At 39.7% G+C, this 24,902-nt stretch overlaps 1 protein-coding gene across 6 annotated transcripts in view; it reads right to left on the reverse strand.

Moving 5' to 3' along the window:
- Nucleotides 1-24,902, reverse strand: part of nsd2 (nuclear receptor binding SET domain protein 2) — a 53,929-nt gene that overhangs the window by 15,837 nt on the left and 13,190 nt on the right. For 5 of the 6 annotated variants that reach the window (XM_007900386.2, XM_007900388.2, XM_007900385.2 and 2 more), the window contains 15 exons: nucleotides 24,382-24,568; nucleotides 23,293-23,462; nucleotides 20,547-21,071; nucleotides 18,593-18,746; nucleotides 18,035-18,112; nucleotides 17,385-17,506; nucleotides 16,968-17,070; nucleotides 16,651-16,775; nucleotides 14,761-14,898; nucleotides 12,976-13,099; nucleotides 7,499-7,708; nucleotides 6,056-6,235; nucleotides 4,465-4,621; nucleotides 3,032-3,237; nucleotides 124-236 (listed from right to left, as the gene is read on the reverse strand). In XM_007900386.2, the coding sequence (XP_007898577.1) occupies nucleotides 124-236; nucleotides 3,032-3,237; nucleotides 4,465-4,621; nucleotides 6,056-6,235; nucleotides 7,499-7,708; nucleotides 12,976-13,099; nucleotides 14,761-14,898; nucleotides 16,651-16,775; nucleotides 16,968-17,070; nucleotides 17,385-17,506; nucleotides 18,035-18,112; nucleotides 18,593-18,746; nucleotides 20,547-21,071; nucleotides 23,293-23,462; nucleotides 24,382-24,568 (2,592 nt within the window). The remainder of the gene's footprint in view (nucleotides 1-123; nucleotides 237-3,031; nucleotides 3,238-4,464; nucleotides 4,622-6,055; nucleotides 6,236-7,498; nucleotides 7,709-12,975; nucleotides 13,100-14,760; nucleotides 14,899-16,650; nucleotides 16,776-16,967; nucleotides 17,071-17,384; nucleotides 17,507-18,034; nucleotides 18,113-18,592; nucleotides 18,747-20,546; nucleotides 21,072-23,292; nucleotides 23,463-24,381; nucleotides 24,569-24,902) is intronic. The other variant, XM_042343152.1, reaches the window with a different exon arrangement.

Below are 24,902 nucleotides of genomic sequence, written 5' to 3' on the forward strand. Positions count from 1 at the left end.
CTGTCAATACTTGCACACGAATGGTAATTTTGGGCAAGTGCTGGAGAGCAGCCCATATTCCATATGCCAGTGTCTTTAGTAAAAGGGTAAAGCAAATAAAACAGTTGACTATTGCATTCCTACCTTTATGGGTTTATACGGTGGAGGTTTTCTACCATTGCGCTCATTTTCCTGAGCCTCTCTCGTCTCTCGCTGAGCTTTGAGATCCTGAAAACGGTCTCCAGCTTCCTGTAAAGCTGCAATATTATTTTCATTAAAAACATTGTAATGAAGTACAAATGTTCACTTTATGATCATAAAAAGTGACAACTGATTGTGCTGCTAAAGAAAACAGGCTTGTGGCAACTGGAAATGAAAGACGATCTGCTAGCCATCAAGATTCCTTCCCCACCTCGTTCCCCTTCTAGCCGACAATATCAACCTCTCCCTCTCCACTGGCACAGTAGCCTCTCTATACCACTCTCTCTTCCATTCCCCCACCCAACCCTCACCAGCATACCTATCCATAATGAAGCACTTACTATCCATGTTCTCATCCTAGATGAGCACATCAATATTCTTGGGCTTAGGGAAACCTGGCTCTCCCCCCCTCATTGAAGCCTCCCCTTCTGGCTACAATTTTCCCCACACCTCATCCAAAGTGGCAGCGGGGTGGCATTCATTTCCCAAACTTCCCTTGGTCTATCCCCCTATTACTCTGGCTGTTTCTCCTCCTTTGAGCACCTCACCCTCTACCATCCCTCCTCTCTCTCCTCAAAATCCTCCTAGTTTACTGGAGGAGGTATGATCTCCTGGCTCCTTCCTCACTGATATCTCCTCTCTCCTCTCATCCCTGTCCCACTGCACTGAACACCTGCTCATAATGGGTGATTTCAATCTCCACCTCAACTACTCTTGCATCATCTCCTCAGATTTCACTGCCCTCTCCTCCCTAAAGCTCACCCTCCACATCAACTCGTCGACCCACTACTGTGGCCACCCCCTCGACCTCGTCATTACACATGGCCGAGACATTTCCGATTACGGACAAGGCCACCTCGGACCATTTCCTCATCTCCCTCTCCTCCCGCATCCCCCTCGCCTCTTCCAAGCCCTCCACCATTTTTTTCCACCCTTGGAAAAAGTTTCCCCATGTCCTTCACAAATGCCCTCTCTCCCTCGGACCTTCCCTCCCTCTGGTCCTCCACTCGCAGCGATCCTGATGCTACCATCAAGCTGTTGACCGTCTCTCCACAACATTCAATTCCCTGGCTCCCCTGAAATCCACTGTTTCCAAATCCACTCACTCCCCCTGGTATAAGTCATGTCTACTCATTTAAAACACAAACCCGGATTTTCTAACACAGATGGCAAAAATCCGTCCCCGTGATTCACCGCCAGCTGTAGCTTGAACACCTCCTTGCCTACTGCCTCTCCCTTTCACAGGCCAAAACTGACTTTTACTCTAAAGTCATCCTGGAGGCCAAAAACAACCTAAATACACCGTTTCCCACTGTCTATCACCTCCTCCGTGCACCCGCTCAAACTCCCTCTATCCTCACATAAAATGGCAGGTGTGAAGAGGTCCTAGACTTCTTCGCCTCAAAGAATGAAAATATCTGCTTGGCTGCATCGTCCTACCACAACCCCACCCCCCCCCCACGTCCCCTTCCACCCACCCAGATCATCCACACCAGCGTCTCCCTCCGCCACGGCTCCTACCACTTCCCCTTCCTTACACTACTTTGCCCCCATTTCTCTCCTCCCAATAAATTGAAGCTATCGCAACAGTGATCAGTAGCAGTGAGTAAGGCAAGCGAGATGCTGGGCTGTATCAAAAGGGCGATATTGAGACGAAATAGTGAGGTAAAACTGCCGCTTTATAAATTACTGGTGCAACTGCACTTGGAATACCGTATGCAGCTCTGATCACCGCAATATAAAAAGGATATTGCCGTGATTGAGAGGATACAGAGGAGGGCAACCAAACTGTTTGAGGGGATGGAGTGACGGGACTACGATTAAGTAAACTGGAGACGTTCACACTGAAGGAGAAGGTTGAGCAGCAATATGATTATGGTCTTTTAGATTCTGAAGGGAATAGATGATTTAGACCATGATAAACTGTTTTATCTTGTAGTGAACAGTAGAACCAGAACAAATCTGCGGAAACACTACTTCAGTCAGCGAGTAGTAAACTTATGGAACAGGCTTCCTACGGTCAGTGGAAGCAGAAAATATAGTTTCTTTCAAGAAAAAAAGATCTATTTCTGCTAGAAAATAGTATCTCAGGATACAATATATAGTTTGGGATACGACATGTCAAGCGACTGCTAGGATTGTGGAAGGCAAACTAGATGGATCTTGGTTTTCTTTCACTGAGCAAATTCTTATGTTCTCCTTACTCTCTTTGCTGGTCGACCCACTCTTTCCTTCTTCAGTCTATACTTCTTGCTCCACTTCCACTTCTGATCCTTTCCTGGTTTCATTCTAATCTATCCCAGCATCTTCAGCGCGCCTCTTCAAATAGTTCTCCTCCCATACCTGAACAGTCTCTTGCGGCATTCCTCAGGGATTTATCCAAGGTCCTCTCCACTATCTATTTGCTCTCCTTAAGTGATATCACCCGTGAGCCTAGAGTTCATTTCCACACGAATGCTGATTTGACCCAACACTCTCTATTTGCCTCTACCCATGATTCCAGGACTACTGCTGTTCTGACCAATTGCTGGATAAACATCACGTCCTGGATGAGTTCCAACTTTCTTTAGCCAAACGTCAGTAAAACCAAGGCTCTCCTTGAACCTTATGGAAGCTCACTCCATCTTACTGAGCCAGTGTGAAACCTCAGTAATTGATAACTGAAGCATGAAATACTCCCTTTCAGCTATTATTTCAACAATTATAACTCAAAACTCTGAATTATAGTATTTTGTTTAACATGGTTTTCTTATTCCAAATGATAATGCAGTGACCATTTCAGCTATTCGCGAAGTCGAGAGCCTAAAAACACAAAAATATTTTCAATTAACCATTACTTTCATTATAGTACCTTTTTTGAAGGCTTTGCTGAGGCCTTTGATTTTGTTGTCTTTGCATCCTTTATCCCCTTCCATATAGGGAAACACACGTGCCCGATGAGTCCAAAAGTAGTCGTTTGATCCAAAGAAATGAACTGGAAACTCTCCAATCTCATGTTTCATATTCTGAATGTTTGTGGGAACGCTCCTTGGGTGGCAGATCTCTGCTGGCCACCACCTGTATTCGGGGGGGGAAAAAATTATTTGAGATATTCGTTTCAAAAACATGATCTTAAAGAGGTTTTCAACTTCAGTCAAATGAAGCAAAGCATCAAAACAAATCAACTCTAGTCTCCAGAAACACATAAAAATCCATTCAGTTTCCAAATATTATAGCAACACAATTCAGCAATATTTACAATGAAAATGTCAGGCAATTATACACAATTCATATCCAGGACAGAATTCCAGAGAGCAGGGTAAATGGCTGAAGACCCACCCAATGGGGTGGATAAGGGCGGGGGATATGAAGTAGAACAAAGATCGTTCAACTAAAAACTTCAGGTTAATATTTCAAGTATACATTCATTTTATTCTGGTAAATGTGCAGTGCACATTCACCATTTTCTGCTTTTATTTCAGATTTCCAGTATTTTCTGTATTGCAATGTGACAGAATGAAACTGAATTATAGCCAATCTCTGCAAATGGAGATAGAAAAGCACAACTAATCAGCAAGCGTTCTTTCTTATTTTAAAATGCATTAAAATGCTCACTCTTTGTATTTATTCAAATTACTTTCATTTTAACTTCCCAATTTATATTATCTCAACATGAAATCACTGGTCAGCATTCCTCCGAATAAACACTGAGGTTTTACCCCAGCACAACACTAAGTGATATAGATTACACGGTAACAATTCCTTATAAATATAACATTAGATTTTTCAAAACAAAAAAATTATATTTATATTGTGCCTTTCATGTCAGAAGGGCACCTCAAGGCGCTGGACAGTTAAGGGTTTGCACCCGAATTGGGGTTTGGAATCAAGAGGGGTGGATGGGAGGGCGGCCGAAAGCACGATCAAAGAGGAAAGTCTTGAGAAGGGCCTTGAAGAAGGCAAGGAAAGGGGCGAGACAGAGGGATTCCTGGATCGAGTTCCAGAGAGTGGTGGCAGAAAAGCTGAAGGACTGGCTGCCAATGGTGAGGTGAGCAGGGTGGGGAACATGAAGCAGACCAGGGAACATAAAGCAGGCCAGTGGATGCTGAGTGGAGAGGTTGGTATGGTGTTAATAGGTCACCGAGGTAGGGAGGAGCAAGGCCGTGGAGAGCTTTATAAGTGAGGATGAGGAAAAATGACTCTGGGACTCAAACGGTTTCCTGCCATTGGAATTATGTATTTAATTTATACCTTCGTAATGCATTTTCATAGTTCACATGAAACAAAAAAGTTGTTTGAACTGACCTATAGCTTCCCAGTTTCACCCATATGATGTCTTTATAGTGTGGTTTCTTGCCTGCTTTGCAATCATTGCAATACCAGCTGCCTTCTGGCATGTCAATATTGAGGCACTCCGGGTGAAATGCGGCTGGACAGGACTCACAGCACAACAGGCTGCCCCCTGCAGGAAATACAAGACCTTTAGAGAAATCTATAACACAAAATCCATTATTCATCAAACAAAAATAACCTTTTACAGTAAGAGTGGAAGAAGGTTTTGTGAATTTCAAAACACAGATACCTTTTTGCCTGTGCTTTGGTTCAGTTTGTCTCTGGGAGCAACCTTGATGACTTGCTCAATCCTCTGACCAGCAGCTCTCCTTTTCCATTAATATAAAAAGGTACAGCTTGTACTTATCCAGGCCGGAGTCAGCTACGAATTAAGGCTCAGAGTTGAGGATTTCTCTGTACTACACTACATCTACACTATATCTCCCAGCTTCATTGATGAGCCAGTTCAGATGATCAATTATCAACAGTACTTTGTATTATTGCATACCAGCTTAGATAGTGACAGATGTGACCATGTGGAGCCACAGGCAGATTCCAATTTATCTTTTTCCCATCACCACATTAGCAGACAGAGTACTCATTTTAAAATCCTGAAGAGTGGAGAGCCGAACAGATCCACTGGAATTTCGACTTAGAACCTTTTGCATTTGGTGTTCAGCCAACTAAGTAGTCCAGGGCGTTAGATTAATGGAATTTTATGAAAACCAGTGATATTTTTCTACAAATGGATTCGGACTCCATACACTGAATGTGAAATAATGAGATACGTTCTTTATTTATAATAATAATAATCCTTGCATTTGATACAGTTCCTTATCAGTTGTTGAGACGTCTCAAAAGCACTTCACAAGATTTTACACAGTAGCTAATTTGCTCACAGCAACATCCCACAAACAGCCATGAAGTGAACGACCAATTTTATTTGGGGCATTGCTGGCCAGGATACTGTGAGAAACTCCCAGCACTTTTTCGAATGGTAGACAGTTACTGAAGAGACTATGCATATATATATATAATATATATATACACACATGCACACATATTTGCAAAAGAGCATTATCAAACAATTTAGGGGCACATGCAGCACAAAGAGAACAGGCAAGGAAGTAGGGTTAGATATTAAGTGTCAAATGTGGGGAAAAAACATCAGTTCAGATTTGGACCCCCAAAAAACTGCTTTTTGCCAAGCCATACATATGGAGAACCCTTGGTAGTTTGGTTCAGACTCTTAAGCACCATGATGAGTTTCTGCATGTGTCAGCTGACCAAAACACGTGTGTTGTAACTTTCTAGGATCTACTTAAATACTTTATTTTCAAGTTTAAATTTAATTTCAAAACAAATGATGCATATTTGAATTTGTTACTTTTATTAGTTTGGAAATATTAAATGTATTCAGTCCCAAAGATGTAAGTTTTAATTTATATTGTACAGGTCTTGAGGGCCTGCTAAATATCAATGCAGCAGATACAAATTGTAAGAGAAATCAAACAATTTCAAGTAATGCAAGGACAAGTAAAAAAGTAAAAGTAGTTAAACTTACCTTTTGAACACACAAAGCACCAGCTGACATTAACATGAGCATGGTGACTATAGCCCTTTTTTGGAACAAAATGGCTGGTGCAGATAATACTGTTTGCTGCCAGCACCACAGAACCTGCCGCAATACAGGTCTCTCCTCCATGATAAGCAACAGGACAGCGGACACACCGCATCATTCTTCCTGATAGGATACAGAGAAAATTTAGCATTATGCTTTAAATATAACTGCAAGCTTCCTAAAGCTCCATTCACCCATATTTGTTATTGAAATGTACCAAAACTAGTTTTAAAAAGACCCTTGGAAATACTTAAGTCTGAAGAACTGTATTTTTCTTCTTTAAGTAGAAATAGCCTCCATTTTTAAATGACACATTTGAGGCTTGCTGTTAACCGTTGTAATTTTCATTGTTAAGAATAATTTTTAATCTGAACCATTTTTCAGAGGAACTGCAAATACACAATAATTACGCAGAACATTATGATGCATATTTGAATTTGTCACTTTTACTAGTTTGAAAATATTAAGTGTATTCAGTTCCAAAGATGTAAGTTTTAATTTATATTGTACAGGTCTTGAGGGCCTGCTAATGATCAATGTAGCAGATACAAATTGTAAGAGAAATCAAACAATTTCAAGTAATGCAATGACAAGCTTTTCCAGCATTAGAAATAAACCAGTTATTAGCTTTACATTTGTATAATTGTTGTAGAAGTGACTTGGTTGGCTTTCCTATGGATTTCTATATTTAATTGCAGACAGAATAAATTTAAAAACTGCTGAGAACTGATAACAAGGGTGCATCGCCTCACAGTCATGAAGTGCATTGAAAACAGTCTACATTTTCAAAGGAGAAATAAATGAGGACTTCCTAAAAGGATTTAAAACAATAAATGGGGAAATGGAGCTTTAAGATATTTCTCATCAATTGTACACACACACACACACACACACACAACACAATAGCTCTACTTTAGCAAGTATAGTCATGTCTTGGCTTTTAATATCGTACCCACTCGTCCCCTAAGGTAGGTTTCAGACTAAGCAATAGCAGTTTAGATGCACATAAGTCAAATTGGGAGTTTATTGAAAATATTGTTTTATTCCACTGTGACTAAACCAGTTCAGGGACTTGGTACAGAAGGTACATATATGATAATTCTGTCGTATGACAGTGGTCTTTTAGAATTGGCAGTACAATTATACTGCATCTTAAGTTAGTTTTAAGTAGTGTAAGCAAAACTTACCGCGTTTCTTTTATAATATGCTGTTTTGAGCCAATTCCCATTATACTACACCTCAATACTGTACCTAATTTTATAGCTTATCTAAAGTTGAAACCCTGTCATACAAACTTCAACATTTAAGCAAATTTAAAAAAAATTACAATGCTTTTTAACAAATCTGTGCTCTAAGGAATTTTCACTTATCCTAGGGGTTTTGCACCTTTTGTTACCCTGGGGTTAGAGGGGTTTGTGGCGTTTGTGGCATGGCAGCTGATACAACTGTGCAGTGGGCATCGAAATCTCTTGTTCTCAAACACAGTTGGGGGGTATTTTCTCACACAGTCCTCGTGGTAGAACTTGCCACACAGAGGAACAATGCAACGTTTAACATCAGGCCCATTCTTCTTACACACAAAACAAGTGTGAACACCTGCACAAAATAAATACATAATAAAAAGAAAAACACAGAAACGCTTAAGACACATACCTTAAAATTGGCACAGAAGCAAATTTTCTTAAAAAACAAGTAAAATCAAAATACCTCACTATTTAATATTTAGTGCTTAAAAGCTGATGTATGTATAAAACTGCAGTTATTGATTGCTCTTTACAGTTTTCAGAATCGGTTGAAGTACTCGGTTGTGAACTATTTAAAAATGTGTTCATGTAAATATGTTTAAGCTGATTTAGTGCCTGAGAGATGTTATCAAATATACATTACCAAAGTCACATTAGTTTCTGAAGAATTATAACTACTGTAACAGAGACCAACACTATTTTTACAAATGAACTTGAAATGTTAGTTGCTCATCTTATCTCATAGAATCTTCACTCCCTGTCATCAGTGCCTGAAGCAAATTTGTGTGACATGGCAGTCAATTGGAAGCCTGACATGAATAACGTAGGAAAATGTGGCCAAGCAACTCAGCCAGTAAGCAACTTTTCTGCACCAAGTCAGAGTGCTTTAATTGTATAAAGCACTTGAACCAGCAGAGAACTGGGAAAATATGTATGCAAAGAGATTACACCAGTTTGGACACAGGTTCTGGCTGACGTTTAAAATTGGGGGGGGGGGGGGGAGGAAGAAAAAAAAAAGTCCAAAGCTTTATACAGGGCTGTCTCCAAAATAAATCTTTACCCTCTTTATACTTGCTAAAGCAGCTTGTTAATAGCAACAGACAAATATTGTGCAATATCTTTTGCTTTGTTGTGCTTATATATCATGCTGTAACAATGAACTGAACTTCACCTGGTAAAATCCATGGCAGAAACAGGTCTTGTAAGCAGTTGCAACTGCTGTGAGTTTCAAGTCAGGCAACTTGATCAGTCACGTAGCAGCAATAAGATGTACTGAAATGATCACACTACCCCACCTCATCACATAGCTTTATAAGTAGCATGGGGACAGAGCTGTCAACTTCAAAATATTATACTTGTGTTAGGATTGAAGGTGCAAAAGCAAAACAAGTGTGTGCAAAATGAAAACAAAAACACAAAGAAGCATAAGGAAAATTCCTATGATCACACAGGTGATGCATGTTACAATGGAAACAGAAAACAAAACACAAACAAGCATAGCATAAACAGATCAACTACTTGTTCTAGCAAAATTATAGCAGCACAAGTTAAAACCCCTGAACGTATGAAATAATGATAGTTCTGTAATGCACATAATACAAAACAACAATTTGTTCACCTTCTTCCTATTGTGGCCAGTCAATTGCTGGCTTAAAAACTTTTTTGGGATCAGTGTGAAAAGAGAGTAATAGCTGTTGAAACTGATTATAGCACTATAACGTGGAAACATTGCAAAGCATTTCACGGAACCAGGTAAAGTGTAAGTAATTATGCTATGCTGATGTTTTGCGTTGTACTGTCACAGACACTGATGATCCCACTTCACAATTAAAAACTAAAAGGTAATTTCTCCTGATGTGCTAGCCACCGACAATCCAAATAAAATTGGTCATTTACTGCATGACTGTTTGTAGGGCATTGTTGTGCGTAACTTGGCTGTCATATTCGCCCACAAAATACAGTCTCTCCACAGTACTTTGAGATGTCCTCCTGACATGAAAGCGTTATATTAAATGCAAGGATTATTATTTTATTTGATTGGAAGAAGTGTGGTACATGTAGCTTCACACACTAAAAAATTGGTGGCCTTCTGGGTCACCAGCGATGTGAAGGAAGATCAGATAACTCAGAAAAGACCAGGGTTTGAAACTGGCACCTGCAATAGTTCACTCACTCAATGGTTAAACACCATTGGAAAATGGAAAATGCAAATGAAGTTACAATGTATTCAGGAGGGAAATGGAAGGAAAAAAAGAGGGGGGTGGCAATACTGATTAAAGACAAAGTTACGGCCCTAGAAAAGGATGATGTGCTAGAGGATCAAACAACAGAATCTCTTTGGTTAGGGTTAAGGAGCAGAAAAGGAGCTGTTACTTTGTTAGGTGTAGACTATAGACCACAAATAGTGGGAAGGAGATAGACAAGCAAATCTACAAGCAGATTTCAAAAAGATGCAAAACCAATAAGGGGGGATTTCAATTATCCTAACAGCCTGGCAAAATAACAGGGTAAAGGGCAAGGATTCCTAAAATGTGTGCAGGATAACTTTCTGGATCAGTATGTTTCCAGCCCAATGAGGAAGGAAGCAGTGCTGGATCTAGTTCTGGGGAATGAAGTGGAGCAGGTTTCAGTAGGAGAGCATGTGGACAACAGTTATCACAACATCATTAGGTTTGGAGTACTTATGGAAAGGGACAAGGAGCAATCAAAGGTGAAGATACTCAACTGGAAGAGGATTAATTTCAGTGAGTTAAAAAGGGACCTAGCCAAGGTGGACTGGAAAGAAAGATTGGCAGGTAAAAAAGCTAATAAGCAATGGGAAGCCTTCAAGGAGGAGATAGTTTGGGGACAAATACATTCCCACAAAGGGGAAAGGTAAGGAATCCAAACCTCCCTGGATGAATAAGGAAATTGGGATTAAAATAAAACAGACAAAGGAGGCTTATTGATAAATGACAGGTCCAAAATATAGAAGATAATCAAATATAATATAGAAAGTACAGAGAGGATAACTGAAAAAGGAAATAAGAGGGGCAAAGAGATCGTATGAGAAAAGATTAGGAGGCAACATAAAAGGGAACCCTAAGGTATTTTATAAACATATAAACAACAAAATTATATTTGTAAAGCGCCTTTCACTTCGGGAGGACTTTACGAGGTGCTGGACAGACAGTTACAGACCCGAGCTGGGGGTCGGGGAGGGTGGAGGGCAGAGGGGAAAGCAGGGAGATCGAAAGCACGGTTGATGAGGAGGGTCTTGAGACAAAGAATAAAAAGGTTAGTCAAAGGTTGGGAGGGTCCAATTAGGGACCAAAGAAGAAATCTTCTTGTGGAGGCAGAGGGCATGGCTGACGTACTGAATGAGTACTTTGCATCTGTCTTCACAAAAGTAGAGATGTAGCCAATGCCACAGTATCGGAGGAGAGGGTAGAGAAATTGGATAGGATAAGAATAAACAGAGAAGATGTACTGAAAAGGTTGTCGGTGCTCAAGGTAGATAAGTCACCCGGTCTGGACAGGATGCATCCTAAGTTACTAAGGGAAAGGAAATAAAAGAATTGGAAAGTTGCGAATGTTACTCCCCTGCACAAAAAGGGGCAGAAGGATAAACCCGGGAATTACAGGCCAGTCAGCCTACAACGACAACAACTTGGATTTATATAGCGCCCTCCACGCCGGATGGGACTGTGCCAGGGGGAGGGGGAGGAAGGTGACCAAGGCGCGGTTGAAAAGAAAGGTCTTCAGCAGAGACCTGAAAATGGGAAGGGAGGGAGCGAGACGAAGGGAATGAGGAAGGCAGTTCCAGTGCCTCGGGGCATAGTGCCTGAAGGCATGGCCGCCGAGGGTGGAGTGGAGGACTCGGGGGACGAGGAGGAGGCCAGACCCGGAGGAACGAAGGCAACGTCAGTAGTGGGGAAAAACTTCTAGTGACTATAATCCAGGACAAAATAAATTTTCACATAGAAAAATATGGGTTAATAAAGGACAACCAACACGGATTTGTTAAAGGCAAATCATGTCTAACAAATCTGATAAGTTTTTTGATGAAGCAATGGAGAGTGTGGATGAAGGTAGTGCAGTTGATGTAGTTTATATGGATTTTCAAAAGGTGTTTGATAAAAGTGCCACATAAGAGACTTGTAAGCAAAATAAAAGCCCACGGTATTAAAGGGACAGTGGCAGCATGGAACTGTCTAGGAGCCAGAAAGCAGAGAGTGGTGGTGAACAGTTGTTTTTCTGACTAGAGGGAAGTGTGCAATGGTGTCCCCCTCAGCAGTCAATATTGAGACTTGGTCTTCGGTATAGGGAGTACAATTTCCAAGTTTGCAGATGATACTAAGCTGGGAAAAGTAGTAAACAGTGAGAAGGATAGTAGCATATGGCAAAAGGACATAGACAGACTGGTAAAATGGGCAGACATGTGGCAGATGAAGTTTGATGTGGAGAAATACAAAGTGATGCATTTTGGGAAGAAAAATGAGAGGCAGTATAAGATGATGGTACAATCTTAAAGGAGGTGAAGGGGGTTCATATAAGTAAATCTTTGAAGGTGTCAGGACAGGTAGATAAAGCTGTTAAAAAAGCATACGGGATACTGGGCTTTATAAATAGGTGCATACAATATAAAAATCAGGAAGTTATGATCAATCTTTATAAAACACTGGTTAGGCCTCAGCGAGAGACTGTGTTCAGTTCTGGGCCCCACACTTTTGGAAGGATGTCAAGGCATTGGAGAGGGTGCAAAGGAGATTTACCAGGATGGTACCAGGAATGAGGGACTTCAGTTATGAGGAGAGGCTAGAGAAGCTAGGATTAGTCTCCTTGGAGCAGAAAAGATTAAGAGACTTAATAGAAGTTTTCAAAATTATGATGGGGATTTGATGGAGTGAACAAAGAGAAACTATTTCCACTGGCGGGTGGGTCGGTAACCCAAGGGCACCAATTTAAAAGAAACATAGGGGAGGTGAGAAATTTTTTTTCAGACAGTGCATTGCCTGAAACTTGTCCTCCCCAAAGAATTATCTACTTCTCTCTTAATGCATTGCCTGAAAGGGTGGTGGAAGCCGATTTGATAACAACTTTTAAGAGAGAAGTAGATAATTCTTTGCGGAGGACAAGTTTGCAGGGCTATGGGGAGAGAGTGGAGGAGTGGGATTGAATTGGATTGCTATTTTCAAAGAGCCGGCACAGACACGATGGGCCAAATGGCCTCCTTCTATGCTGTATAATTCTATGATAAGTGGGAAGTCTGTAGCTAAGGAAAGTTTTCTTTAAGATAAGCTATTTTTGTATGAATGATGCATTGAAGGACACTGCATATTTATTACTGTATTATGTAGAATAGGTTGCAAAATGCAAAGAAGGCATTAACAATTAGTCAAAGCAATTATAAAAAGGCACGTGAACACTAAAACTGACATTATCAAGAAGCACAAGTTCTGATGGCTATCACACCAATAATTTTGTCAAATGACCATATTCTGATTAAAAAGGATCAAATCTTTATTTCATAATAATTTTCAGAGTATGGATTTAACTGTCAACCCTTAATGGAACGCTGCATGTAACCTCTCAATTCATGTTAAAAGGACTTTAGCATTTATAATAAAAATAAATTACCTGACAGGCATTCACTGCACATGAATTTGCCTTGAGGCATTTTAGACAGCCCGAGACAGGTCAAGTGAAAAGCCCCACAACATTGTCCTTCACAAAAGAGCAGTTCCCCAGCATTCTCGCACACCTTTAAGAAGAAAAGAACCATGCATTAATCTATGGAAAGGATAATATCCTCAAATTACAATCAACATAAATCCTTCATGCACCAAGATTTTTTTAAAAGGTGAGCAATCCAAGCTTAGTTTTGACATTTGAATAGTGTGTATGCCATTCCTGAATTTCAAATACTTGAGTATAAATCTCCAGCTTTAACCACGCACAATTATATTTAGTTTTAATCTACTGCACCTCAGCTCCGATAAACAAAAATGTAAATTCTGCTTTTAAATTAAAATAAACTAAGAAGAAAGATAGATTACTCACCTTTAGGTGCAGTATTCCTCATTCTTCAAATGAAGTAGTCCTCCACATACCGTGGGTGAGGTCAGCATACCAACATTGGAAATCACTAGGGACGCCTGTCCCTTTAAGACTTTCAGGCAGAACCACACCACCGCCCCCTTCCCGTTCCCTATTTACAGTAACCCCACGAGGCAATCTTCAGTTCTTTTTGATAAGAGAAGACAAGGCAGAAGAGGAATAAGCAAGGAGACCAACAAGGAATCCATTGCTCTCTCACTTTTTTTTAATATGAGTATAAACTCATTCAACTGTTTAACCTTGATGTTCATTTGTCAGTTTTTTAAAAAAGTTAAACACAGGTGTATAATGTAGGTATAGGAAATTCATAAACCCAAGTTAAGGAACTTAATAAGCCCCCAAGACATGCAAACGGTCAAATAATTGGTATGTGCAGGTTAACTTCATTTAAAGAATGCACATAGTGCTGCTCAACACCCGATGGAGTAAACTACCTTACTACTTTACTTTGTTATCCTCCACATACCAGGCACAAGTCCCCAAAAGTAATACTTCTTTAGGAAGTGGGTGAGGAGGAAGGACTTGTCCAATTTGTGTTCACGTTGAAGGTAGAATAACCTCTTCCAATCTAGTCAAACCGCAGCTTCAAATAACATTTGGTAAATGTGTAAGGATTTCTCGATGTGTTGGCTTACAGATGTTCTCTGATGCAACATATATAAAACCAGCCCACAAAGGTTGCTACACGGCCGAGATGGTGATTTTCCACGGAGTAACATTTTAAAAATAGTTTATATTTTTCAATTATAAGTTCATTTTCAATCTTCATTCTTTCAAACCATATGGAAGAATCACCGACTTGAAATGATTTCTGTGCATGCATGCGTGTGTACATGTTGGAAAGTAGGGGAAGAGAAGAATCCAGTCTTAATCTGGGATTGATGAGGCTATATTAAATCCAGAGGACTTGCAAACTAAGATGCTATATGATTTAAATTAAATCTGGAAATTCTCTGTTCCATACTATTAACCTGTAAACCAAATTGTGAAATATCTTCAAATTCTTCGGATATCAGTATTATCACCTGAGTGAAGGTACCTTCATCACGCAGATTTCCAATATTAAAAAAAAAATAAAACGCACACAAATAGGGAGCCAGTTTCTTTATTCATAAGTCAAGCACATAATAAAAAGAATATCCAGCGACCAGTAGTGTTTATCTCAAGTCAGAAAGACGGATGGAACGCAGTCACATCTGCAGCACTCATGATTTGAGTTTTCTTTCTTGCTCATGAAATAAATTGATCACTTGACCGAACAGCTATAATTCTTTCAACTGTATTTATGCTTGAAGTCCGTCTCACCTGACAAACACTTTCTTTCTTAGCTGCTGCACTGCCTCCTCGCTCTCCTTGGGATTTTTTGGATGACACAGATGAAGCCTCTGTTGGAGTCTCATCTGCACTTTCATCTGCTGACTCCAGCTGCCCATCAAATGATGTCTGCACATAAGGGCAAAAAGACGAAGTGAATTTAAATAACTTTTATACTTACATTTACTAGTATGACTAGTATGACATGACAATAGTACAACTCCAGTTCAAACAATGTCAAAATAGTACTCAAGAACAGCAATACATTAAAACTCTCATAAGTTCGACCTATACAAATCGAATAATCGCCCGAGTCGTACAGCTACCCTAATCCTGTTAAGGAGTTTATAGTCGATGCAAGTTTGACATAACTCATACTTTGCATAAGCCATATTAAATACATCAACTGATACGACTTTTGTGAGGTTAACTGTAATTGTATAAACAAGCAAACTATTCTATCTGTGAACCCCAAGAAACACTTAAAGCACCAAACATACCTACGTAGTTTGGGGGAATTTACATAGAACCAAATCAGTAACAATTCTACTCCCAGTCTGGATTTAAAAATCTTACATAAGCTGTTTGGTAGGTGTAATTAAATTTTTAATATCCATTCAATGTTTATAAATTCAGCAGTTGCTTAACAAGTTGTGTTTCTTAGACAGTATCCTGTGTGAAGGCTTCTATATCAATGCAAGTTGTTGTTTATTCCCATGGTTCATTCATATACCACAAAGGCACAGATTCAATTCATAGTCTTTGCTGATGTGTGATGAGCTCTCAGACACAGCACTGACTTTTTTTTGGTCAGCTGGGTGTCTGACACATGCAGAGTCAGCAGATGAAAATCCAGATGAAACTCCAACCGAGGCTTCATCTGTGAGTACCCAAACCAGAGTTCCATATAACAACAACAAATTACATTTGTGTAGCACTTTTATACATCCCACCTACACATGGAAATTCCAGAGATGTTTATTGGAATGGAATGCACTCTCTCGCTGGAGGGACACATCCTGCTTACCTAATTCTGGAAATTATTATGCGCAGGTTGGCCAGATCCAAGGCTTGGGGATCCAGAATGTGTGCTGGTGTACGACTGGAGTTTAACCAGCTAAAACTGCGTAGCTTGCTATTGACATCACTGTCTGGCAAGCTTCCCGCAACTTGTCCAGCTGCAACTTCCCGCAACTTGTCCAGGACCACCCTACCACCTGTCATCAGCAGTGCCCTGGCGTACTGCAGACCCACCTGGCTCAGGAATTGGACTACCAAGTCTGCCACAGAGGGTGGGCTCGATCCTGACATTACGTTGCCAAACATGTCACCTTGGAGCCAGTTCAGCTCCCTTTTGCCCAGCAGATCAACTTCAAGAGTCTCATCTTCTGTACCACAGCAACCTCCCTCAATCCTATTCCACAGCCTCACCCCCTCTCCCAATTGGCTGGGAAGCCTCAGACACCAGTCATTCTGGAACTCTCTTGCCAAATCCATCTCTGCCTTTTCCCATCCCTCGCTGCTTTCAAAACCAATCTTAAAAACTTGTGCACTCTCTTGCACCAGGTTCCCCACTCATTTAGCTTCACTGTTTCCCCATCCATGGGACTGAATTCAAGGTTCTTTTCTTCATGTTCATATCCAGCCCGGCCCGTGCGCTCTGCCCCGCAACTTAGTAGTATTGGCCAACTTGCAAATTGCAACTCAAAACAATGCTGTTTTGCTGTGCAGAGTCTGTGGCTACTCTCATTCACATTGCAAGGACACAAGTTCATTAATGGTTCCCAGAGGAGAAATCACCACTAGCCTGCCTCTTTGGATTATGAGTGCAGAATAATGAAGCCAGTTCAGTTCTATGCAACCGTCTTACTTTTTCATTACCTCATTTTCTGTAAACACAGTTAAAGGAGATGGATTCTTGCTGACAGCTGGTGCCAGAGTTTCTGTAGTAGATGCTCGACTTCTCTTTTTCAGTGGTTTACATGCATCAGAAAGTTTGCTTATATCTGTAAAATTGCATAAAGAGAACATGTAATATAAGACTGGTCAGTCAAAACGAAAATGAAGTACAGGTACACCCTGCTTATTTTGATTCATAGATCATAATAGAAATTAGAAAGCAAAATTAAGGCAATTTCTTCAAAATAATTTTGCATACTAAAATTCATTTTTCCAGAGGCATGTTGCCTTCACTTTACCTGACTGGCTGTTTTGGGGTGCGTTAACAACAGAAGAGGTTTCTCCAGCCTCAATACCATCACTTACAGATGCCTCAGTTTGGTTTGCATTATTGGAATCATACTGTGCATAAAAAGATTTAAAAAAAGTAATTTAGCATGAAAGAAATAAACAATGCAATTACATACACATGAAAGGCTACTATAGTCGTTAAACATACTCAAGTCCAGGCTGATATCTGCTGAGCATCATCTGATTGAAATAGATCAACTCCATTGGTTGAAGCACACTTGATGACGAGTTATTTTTCTACTTCACCTTCCTAATGATTTTAGCTTTCCCTAAAAAGCTTGTTTTCCATTTCTGCCCTTTTCATTAAATGTAAATAATAATTGTGAAAAACAAATTTTGAAGATAGATTTTAAATCAATAAGTACCTTTTCATCCTCGTAGTAATCACGCTTTAATCTTCTGTTAGAGCCAATTCGCTCTGGAGAATCCTCCCTGTAATCTACTATTTTCCTGGACAGTCTTCTTTGTCGAGTTGAATCTGAACTAACTATTAAAAACAACACAGAGGCATATAATTGAGCTTAGTAGCTTTTGTTTTGGTCAGCCCAGTGTCTGACATGCGAAAACCCACCACCATGCTTAAGAGTATTCAAACCAAGCTGAGATTTCCATGCATCCCACCTACACACGCAAATCCAGAGATAGATTGTTGGAATAGAATGCGCACGCACTCTCTGCCTGGAGGGATGCTTAGTCAGTTTGGAAATGTAGGCTTTTTGCTAAGATTTTCAGTTACCAATCCAAGATCCAAGATTGTCCCTTTCAGTTAAGAAATTATAATTTTGAAAACCATGGCACTAACCACTAATAGCATCTCCAGGAATTGTATTAGACATGGCAGTTATTATAATTTTATACAGACTGTGTAAATATTTCCATCATACTTGCATGAGGTATGGAAATGTGTCACTGTTATGTGTGAACCCTCAGATCCTCTTTCACATGTGTGAAACAGTCACTAGAGACCGTACACAAATGAAATAAGTGACTGCAAGAAAAACTCCATTTGACCTACCACTTGATCTAGTTGTTCTCTTTGGGGAATCCTGCAACACTTTACGTCTGGTAGCTCCAGGAGATGCTGCTGAAAATCCTGTACAATAGGAAAAGTTGCTTTGGAAATGCTTTTCCCAATTGCTTTAGGTTTCTAGTTTTAATATTAGGACGTGAATTTTTCTAGAATACAATTGCTTTCAGCACACTATGAATTCTTAAACATTTTAAATTACAATAAATCTGATGCAGCCAGAGAAATTTAAACTAACTACTACAGTAATTTGGTATGTGTTTTGGCAGTTTTCACCTTAATTTTAAATTTAAAAAAAGAGTAAATTTTACAACACTATGAAATTTTTTTTTTACTTAATACTTCACAAAATATTTAAAAAACTGACATACAATTTTAATGTACAGTAGGTCTTTGGACAACTGAACACTTAAATCAAGATATTTGACACGATTTCTTTTTTAAAAAAAGCTTAAAATAATAAGGTTATCCCTTTGAAGCAGCTGCCTATCTTTCAATTAATTAAAAGTGTAGAATCAAACTATTGCATTGATGATCTATTCTTACCTGAAGCTGCAGGAGATTTGTGATCAGTTACTGGAGTCACTAAAGAAAACTTGGTATTGTACCGAGCTCTCTGCTTATCACTAAGCATAGCCCACTGAGACTCGAGCAGCTCTTCAATCTCTTCACTGGAAGCATCTGGATGCTCTTCAGCTAACTGTAAATATCAACATTTTCAGAATTATTTCCCAATTTCAGCAGAGCCTTGACCGTTAAAACAAAATTAACCTTCTCAAAATACTGTTTCAAGACGTTGACTATTTTTGAATGTTGAAAAGCCTCAACATTCTTATATGGAGTTCAATACAATCAAAGGTTTTCAAGCAACTTTATATAGTACATCTAATTTTAAAAAACTTATGCTTTTAGGGCAGTGTGCAGTTTAGAAGACTGTTCCCCCAAAATTGTGCCATATAGCTGCAAGGGGAAAATCTGTTCCAGCAAACCTTAATGTTTATCACTTGAAATCCTCGTTTCCTACTTGCAATTTGAAGACATTTAAAATTGTTCTCTTACATCAAAATAAATGTTTATATGCTACACCTTCCACTTTCTTATTCATTAAAATAATACCAGCAGCAACACTAGCAATTTCACCCAAATTGTACTTTTTGGTTTGTGCATACATCAAAAATTGTTCAGTGAAGTCGAGACTCAGGCTGTAATCTGATCTGCATAAAAAGCTGCATTTTTTTATCTCAGAAAATACGATCAGCTTTTACTCCACCTTCTCTCTAATTGGGCAATATAGTAACTTCAGCTTTCTCATACCCTCTGAAGAGGAAAAACTTAAACTCAATGTTTAATATAGTGAAGCGCTTTGAGACATCTCAATGTGAAAAGGAAAAGGTGCTATATCAAATGCAAGAATTATTATTAGTGCCTAAATATTTTATTCCTGTAGAATGTTTCATACTACATTCCTGGAACTGCAAACCTGCCCCCATGGTCAGGGTTTGGAAAGAGAGAGAATTGTAACCTTGATGCACCACAAGAGAAAACTCTCTACAGCTTTAAGCAACCAAAATATAATATAATCCTTGTATTAAATATAGCCCCTTATCACGTTGTCAAGACATCTCAAAGTGCTTTGTAGAATATATTGTAAAGTGGATTGACTGTGTATTTTGTGGGCAAAACGTGGCAACCAATTGTGCACAGCAGTGTCCCACAAACAGGTGTGGATTGAGTGACCATTTTTTTGGAAGGGATTATTACCCTCGGAAGGCAATCTGCCAATCAACTAATAACTGGGTTCCTTCTTACTGCTAGGAAAACAAGTAAGGAAACTTGCCTAAGGTTTCGTCCTGCCTAGGAATCGAACCCGGGTTTTCTAACTTGCAAGGCGAGTGTTCTAACCACTAAGCTACATGACTACATGTGTCATTTAAATATCTATGGAATATCCAGTATCCATCAGTCAAAAAGTATACCAGGAGAATTTGCACTTAAGCTATCATGTTATTTCCAGTTGAAAGTAACGGGGAACTTATACTTATTACATCGCTCCTCAGTCTCGCCCCATGCTACCGCTGCAATGTTCTTCAACCCTACTGACCCAGCCACTAAGCAAGTGGCAGCCTGCTTCATGTCCTCTCCCCACCCCCCCATTGCCAAGGGGCTTTCAGTATTTCTCCACCCATCCCTCACTCCGACTCCTCCTCTTTCAAGGCATGTCTCAAATGCATCTCATTGACTGTGCTTTCAGTCATCTTTCTCCTCCCCACTCATCTCGGCTCACTCGCCCATCTCGGGTGCCCAGCCAACAATGTGAATGCAGATGTAAAAGGTGCCATTCAAATGTAAAGTATATGGTATACTAGCAATAAATTGAACCCCACAATACTGGACAATTTGTTTCTAATCTGAAAACCTAGAAATTTGATTTTGTTAAGAAATAAAACTTAAGGATCAAAATAAGCTTAATTTTAAAGGGCTTTATGCAATACAGACAAACCTCATCTCGGTGTTTCTGACAAAAGGCCATGAACTGAGCGAAGGCAGTATCACATTTCCTGATCCGCTGAGTGGGTGCTCCAGATTTTCTCTTAGTCATTGGGGAGCCAGTTCCACTCTCAGAGTCTGAAGATCTACAAACTGTCCTTTCAGATGGAGAACCTTCACTGGGTTCTACAGTCCGATTTATACATTGCTTAGTTGGAGTCTTTTGAGACTCGGATGGTTTGGAACATCGCCTGTTCTTATTTGGCACGCTACTATTTCTTTTTCTGGATCCTCTACTGTCCGCAAAATTTTCTTTAGTACTTAGAGATTCTTCAGCAGGGTATTTCCTGCCTTCTATACGTTCAACAGGAACCCCAGTTTCTTTTGCAACCTGAGGAGGTAGTAGTGGGCGGTCATGATCGTAGACAAAAGTATATTTAGCTTTTCGGTCCTCGGGAGTCATCATCAGTGCTTCTTCAGCTTGGGAAATGCCAACATCCCACTGAACACGTATTTTGGCAGGAATTGGTTTTAAAAGCTGGAAAACAAAAGGTTTCAGTGATTCCATATTTTAGAAACAAGATATTAATGAAAGATGAAGTATTACATAAAACCTCTTCAAACTTTCCAGTAATGGGTTTTACACAGCACATCCTCAAAATATACAGTCAATTCACTTTACAGTATATTCTGTGAAGCGCTTTCAGATACTCAATGACACAATAATGTGCGAGATCAAATGCAACGATTATTCTTATAATCAAATATTAATCTCACTAAAAAACAATTGCACACATATGCTTACCCTCAGAAAGTTGCTGAATAGCAATTATTTTAGTTTGATAACGCAGGACACTTATGAACTGCAATTAACCTGCAATAGTAGATATGACCATTTAACACTCAAGATTTTAAACAATTACTGGGACCTCCAGGCTCCCTAGACCAAATATATTTAAAAAGACAAAATGTTTTAAGTTGAGCCCAATGATAAAGCATTTCATACAGTGCCTTATCAAGTCCTTGAGACGTCTCAAAGCGTTTCACAGACAATACTGTAAAGTGTAGTAACTATTTTGTGGCCGAAATCCGGTAGCCAATTACGCACAGCAGTGTCCCACAAACAGATACCAGGATTAATATTCAAATATTCATGTCAGGATTAATATTAACATTTGACAGGTACAAGAAGGAGTTACACGGAGTCTGGGTTCATATATCCAGGGCTTGGAAATGACCCTGACTGGTATGCATAGAGGTAAGCAAATGTTGCTCAAGCTCTGCCCCTCCAATTGGTGGAACCATCACTCAAGGTGTCTCCAAGGTATGTATATGAAAGATGTGTCTGTGCTGCTCACCAGGAATCTTGCAGGGAGTTCTTGGTACCTGCCTTCCACCTAGTGAGGGGGCTCAAACCTGTGCTTGTCGGATGTCAGATGACCCACTAGTGGGGGAAGATATTATTGGGGTTTCTCTTCAAGGCGAACTGGCTTCAAGATGAGGTGTTTGACAGAGAAATGTCGGAATGTAATCAACCTGCTATGGTGGTCTTAGTACTGCCAAGCTGTGTGATTTTAACCCTTTAAACTCCAGCAGTACCCCAATGAACACTCTGACATCCCCAAGCCTTGGAACTTGCTAACCTAACCTGCACCTAACCCTCTCCAGAAATAGGGCATTCGCCAGGAGAGTGCGTATTCCATTCCAAACATGGGAATTTTCAGAAGTAGGGAGCATGCGTTGAACTGTCTGGTTACTCTTAGCATGGTGATGAATTTCTACATAAGTCAGACACCTGGATGATCCAAAAAAATTGACCAATATTAACATCTAATTTGATTTTAAAAAATGGGATATGGAGTAGAGGGGAAAGAGGAAAAAGCCAAGGTTTTCATTTTGAATTGCTATTCGATGACCTCTGCAGGAAGTTCAATGCAAGGGCAGGATGGAGCCGGGTTGTGTTGCACCTCCCCCACCAGACTTTTTCAAGTCTGACCACTCACGATCTCGGCTCACACACAAAGAACGTCTCATGGGTTTGCAACAACTGCTAGCTTTGATGTGAAAATCCTTTCCAATTCAACTTTTTTATATTGAGATATTTAACAAGTGAAACAAAGGGTGTGCTGTAACATCAAGTTTCCATAGTATTATGGAAGGAACATAAGGCAAGCTGTTTCTCAGTCCTTATTGCTCTTTCTGCTTTACATTTACATTGCTTTTGTTGTGTAACAGAAAAAATACAGGATTAGGATAGGTGGAAATAACATGGTGTCACAGAGAGTACTCGACCTCATGGACTCAAAAGTCCAGTTTATATCCATTTAAATACTCTTACTTCCAAGGAGATATAATTTTAACTGTAGTTTATATTTAACCCGATTAGATCAAGTTTGCTTATGTACATTACAAATTGGACATTGCTTCAATCCATAATAGGAAGATACTGTAGCATTTCAAGTAGAACCCTTCTTCAGAATGGTTGTGCTGGAGAAGTCTTAAAAAAAATACATAAACAAAATTCCAGCATCAGTGGTATATTCCGATTAATGTAAAGAAATGTAATGTGGATTTTGAAGGACAATTTCAATAAATACGTACAGTTCTAAGAATGGTTTTGGTCCACCAGGTTACTTCAGCTAACTTCCTGCTAAGGTTGGAACTACTACTTGTGCAGTAATTAAATAAAGAAAATTGTGGCTAGTTCCAAAATCAGATTTAGCATTTTATACTTTGTTAAGCTCCAGACAATTTTCTACCTTGTTTTTCTCAGCTTTGGAAGTTGCATGTTTGGCGCAGTCTTGGATCAACTGGTCATACTGTTGAGCTCCTTCGAAGGGCACTATACTCTTCTCAAAAATCCAAGCTCTTTCCGGGGCTTCTCCAAAAAACTGAACATGGTACTGACGACCAATTGCCCTGTTCAGACCTGAATAAGCACAATAGAATGGTTCAAATTAAAAAGATGACAACAGTTGACTGTATTCATTAAAATCTAGGACGCATAAAAATTGACAAATTAGAAATTTAATTCACTTTCCCTTGCCGCCCCACCTCTCTCGACTCCAGCTCTCAGCTTGGGTTCAAACCTTTCACTGTCCAACGCTTTGGGACATCCTCCTGAGATGAAAGGTGCTATATAATAATCCCTGCATTTAATATAGCGCCTTATTTCGTCTTTGAGATGTCTCAAAGCGCCTCACGCAATATACTGGTAGAGTGAATTGACTACATTTTGTGGGCGCAACACAGCAGCCAATTGCACACAGCAGTGTCTCACAAATAGTCGTGGATTGACATTTTATTTATATTTTAGAAGGGATTATTATCCCCAGGAAAATGATCCGCCAATCGACTTATAACCGGGTTCCTACTTACTGCTAAGTAAACAAAAGTGTGTGGAGTAAGGAAACCTGCCTAACATTTTGCCTGGCAGGGAATCAAACCCAGGTCCTCTCGCTTGCGAGGCGAGCGCTCTAACCACTAAGACATAGGACTCCACATATAAAAATGCCATTTGCTGTTGTTTTCATACTTGGTTGTAACACACACAAGAGTTCTAGGGTGCCCTGGTTGAATACAGATTTGTTCAAAGGTCTGAGGTGAACCCATGCTGCACTGTACACCTAGCTTCTGATTAGACAGTCTCTTCTTGCATTTTTTAAAGACAAAGGATGAGGAAAATTCTGTGATTTCCTTTACAAATTTGGTCACTGAACCACAGCAATGATTCTTTCTCTAAATAAATTGTTGAAATGTAAATCAAGAAGTATCTCAAAACTCATAACATTGAATTGTTAAGAGAATCACATTGTTTCATTAATTAAAAAAAGTATCATTTCAAATACCTTTCACTTTTGTGTGGGTATTCAACAGGGGATCTGAAGAAATCATACAGGCCCACCAAGGGTAACCAGAAACCTTGGACCACACCATGTCTCCAACATTATACTTCACTGGGACATCTTTTTCTTTGTCTTTTTCTTTTGTTTCCTCATCCCTTTCTTCTTCCTCCTCTAGGTCTTCTTTAGCAATCTGTATGTAAGAAAAAGACCAATGCTAGTGAACTTCAGAAAATAATTTTTCAGACTTCGATTCCACAAGGTTATACCATACGAATAACCCTTGCATTTGATTATAGCATTTTATCACATCATCAAGATGTCTCAAAGCACTTCACAGGATACACTGAAAAGTGGCTTGACGTATGTTTTGTGGGCAAACCACGGCAGCCAGTTTGCGCACAGCAATGTCCCACAAAACATGCCAATGTGCCAACAAACAGGACACCGGGAGAAACTCCCTTTTGTTTTTGAATAGTGCCATGGTATCTTTAACCATCTGAACAGGCAGACGCGACATTGGTTTA

Source organism: Callorhinchus milii, unplaced genomic scaffold, assembly GCF_018977255.1.
Source record: "Callorhinchus milii isolate IMCB2004 unplaced genomic scaffold, IMCB_Cmil_1.0 Scaffold1, whole genome shotgun sequence".
NCBI classification, from domain to species: Eukaryota; Metazoa; Chordata; class Chondrichthyes; order Chimaeriformes; family Callorhinchidae; genus Callorhinchus; species Callorhinchus milii.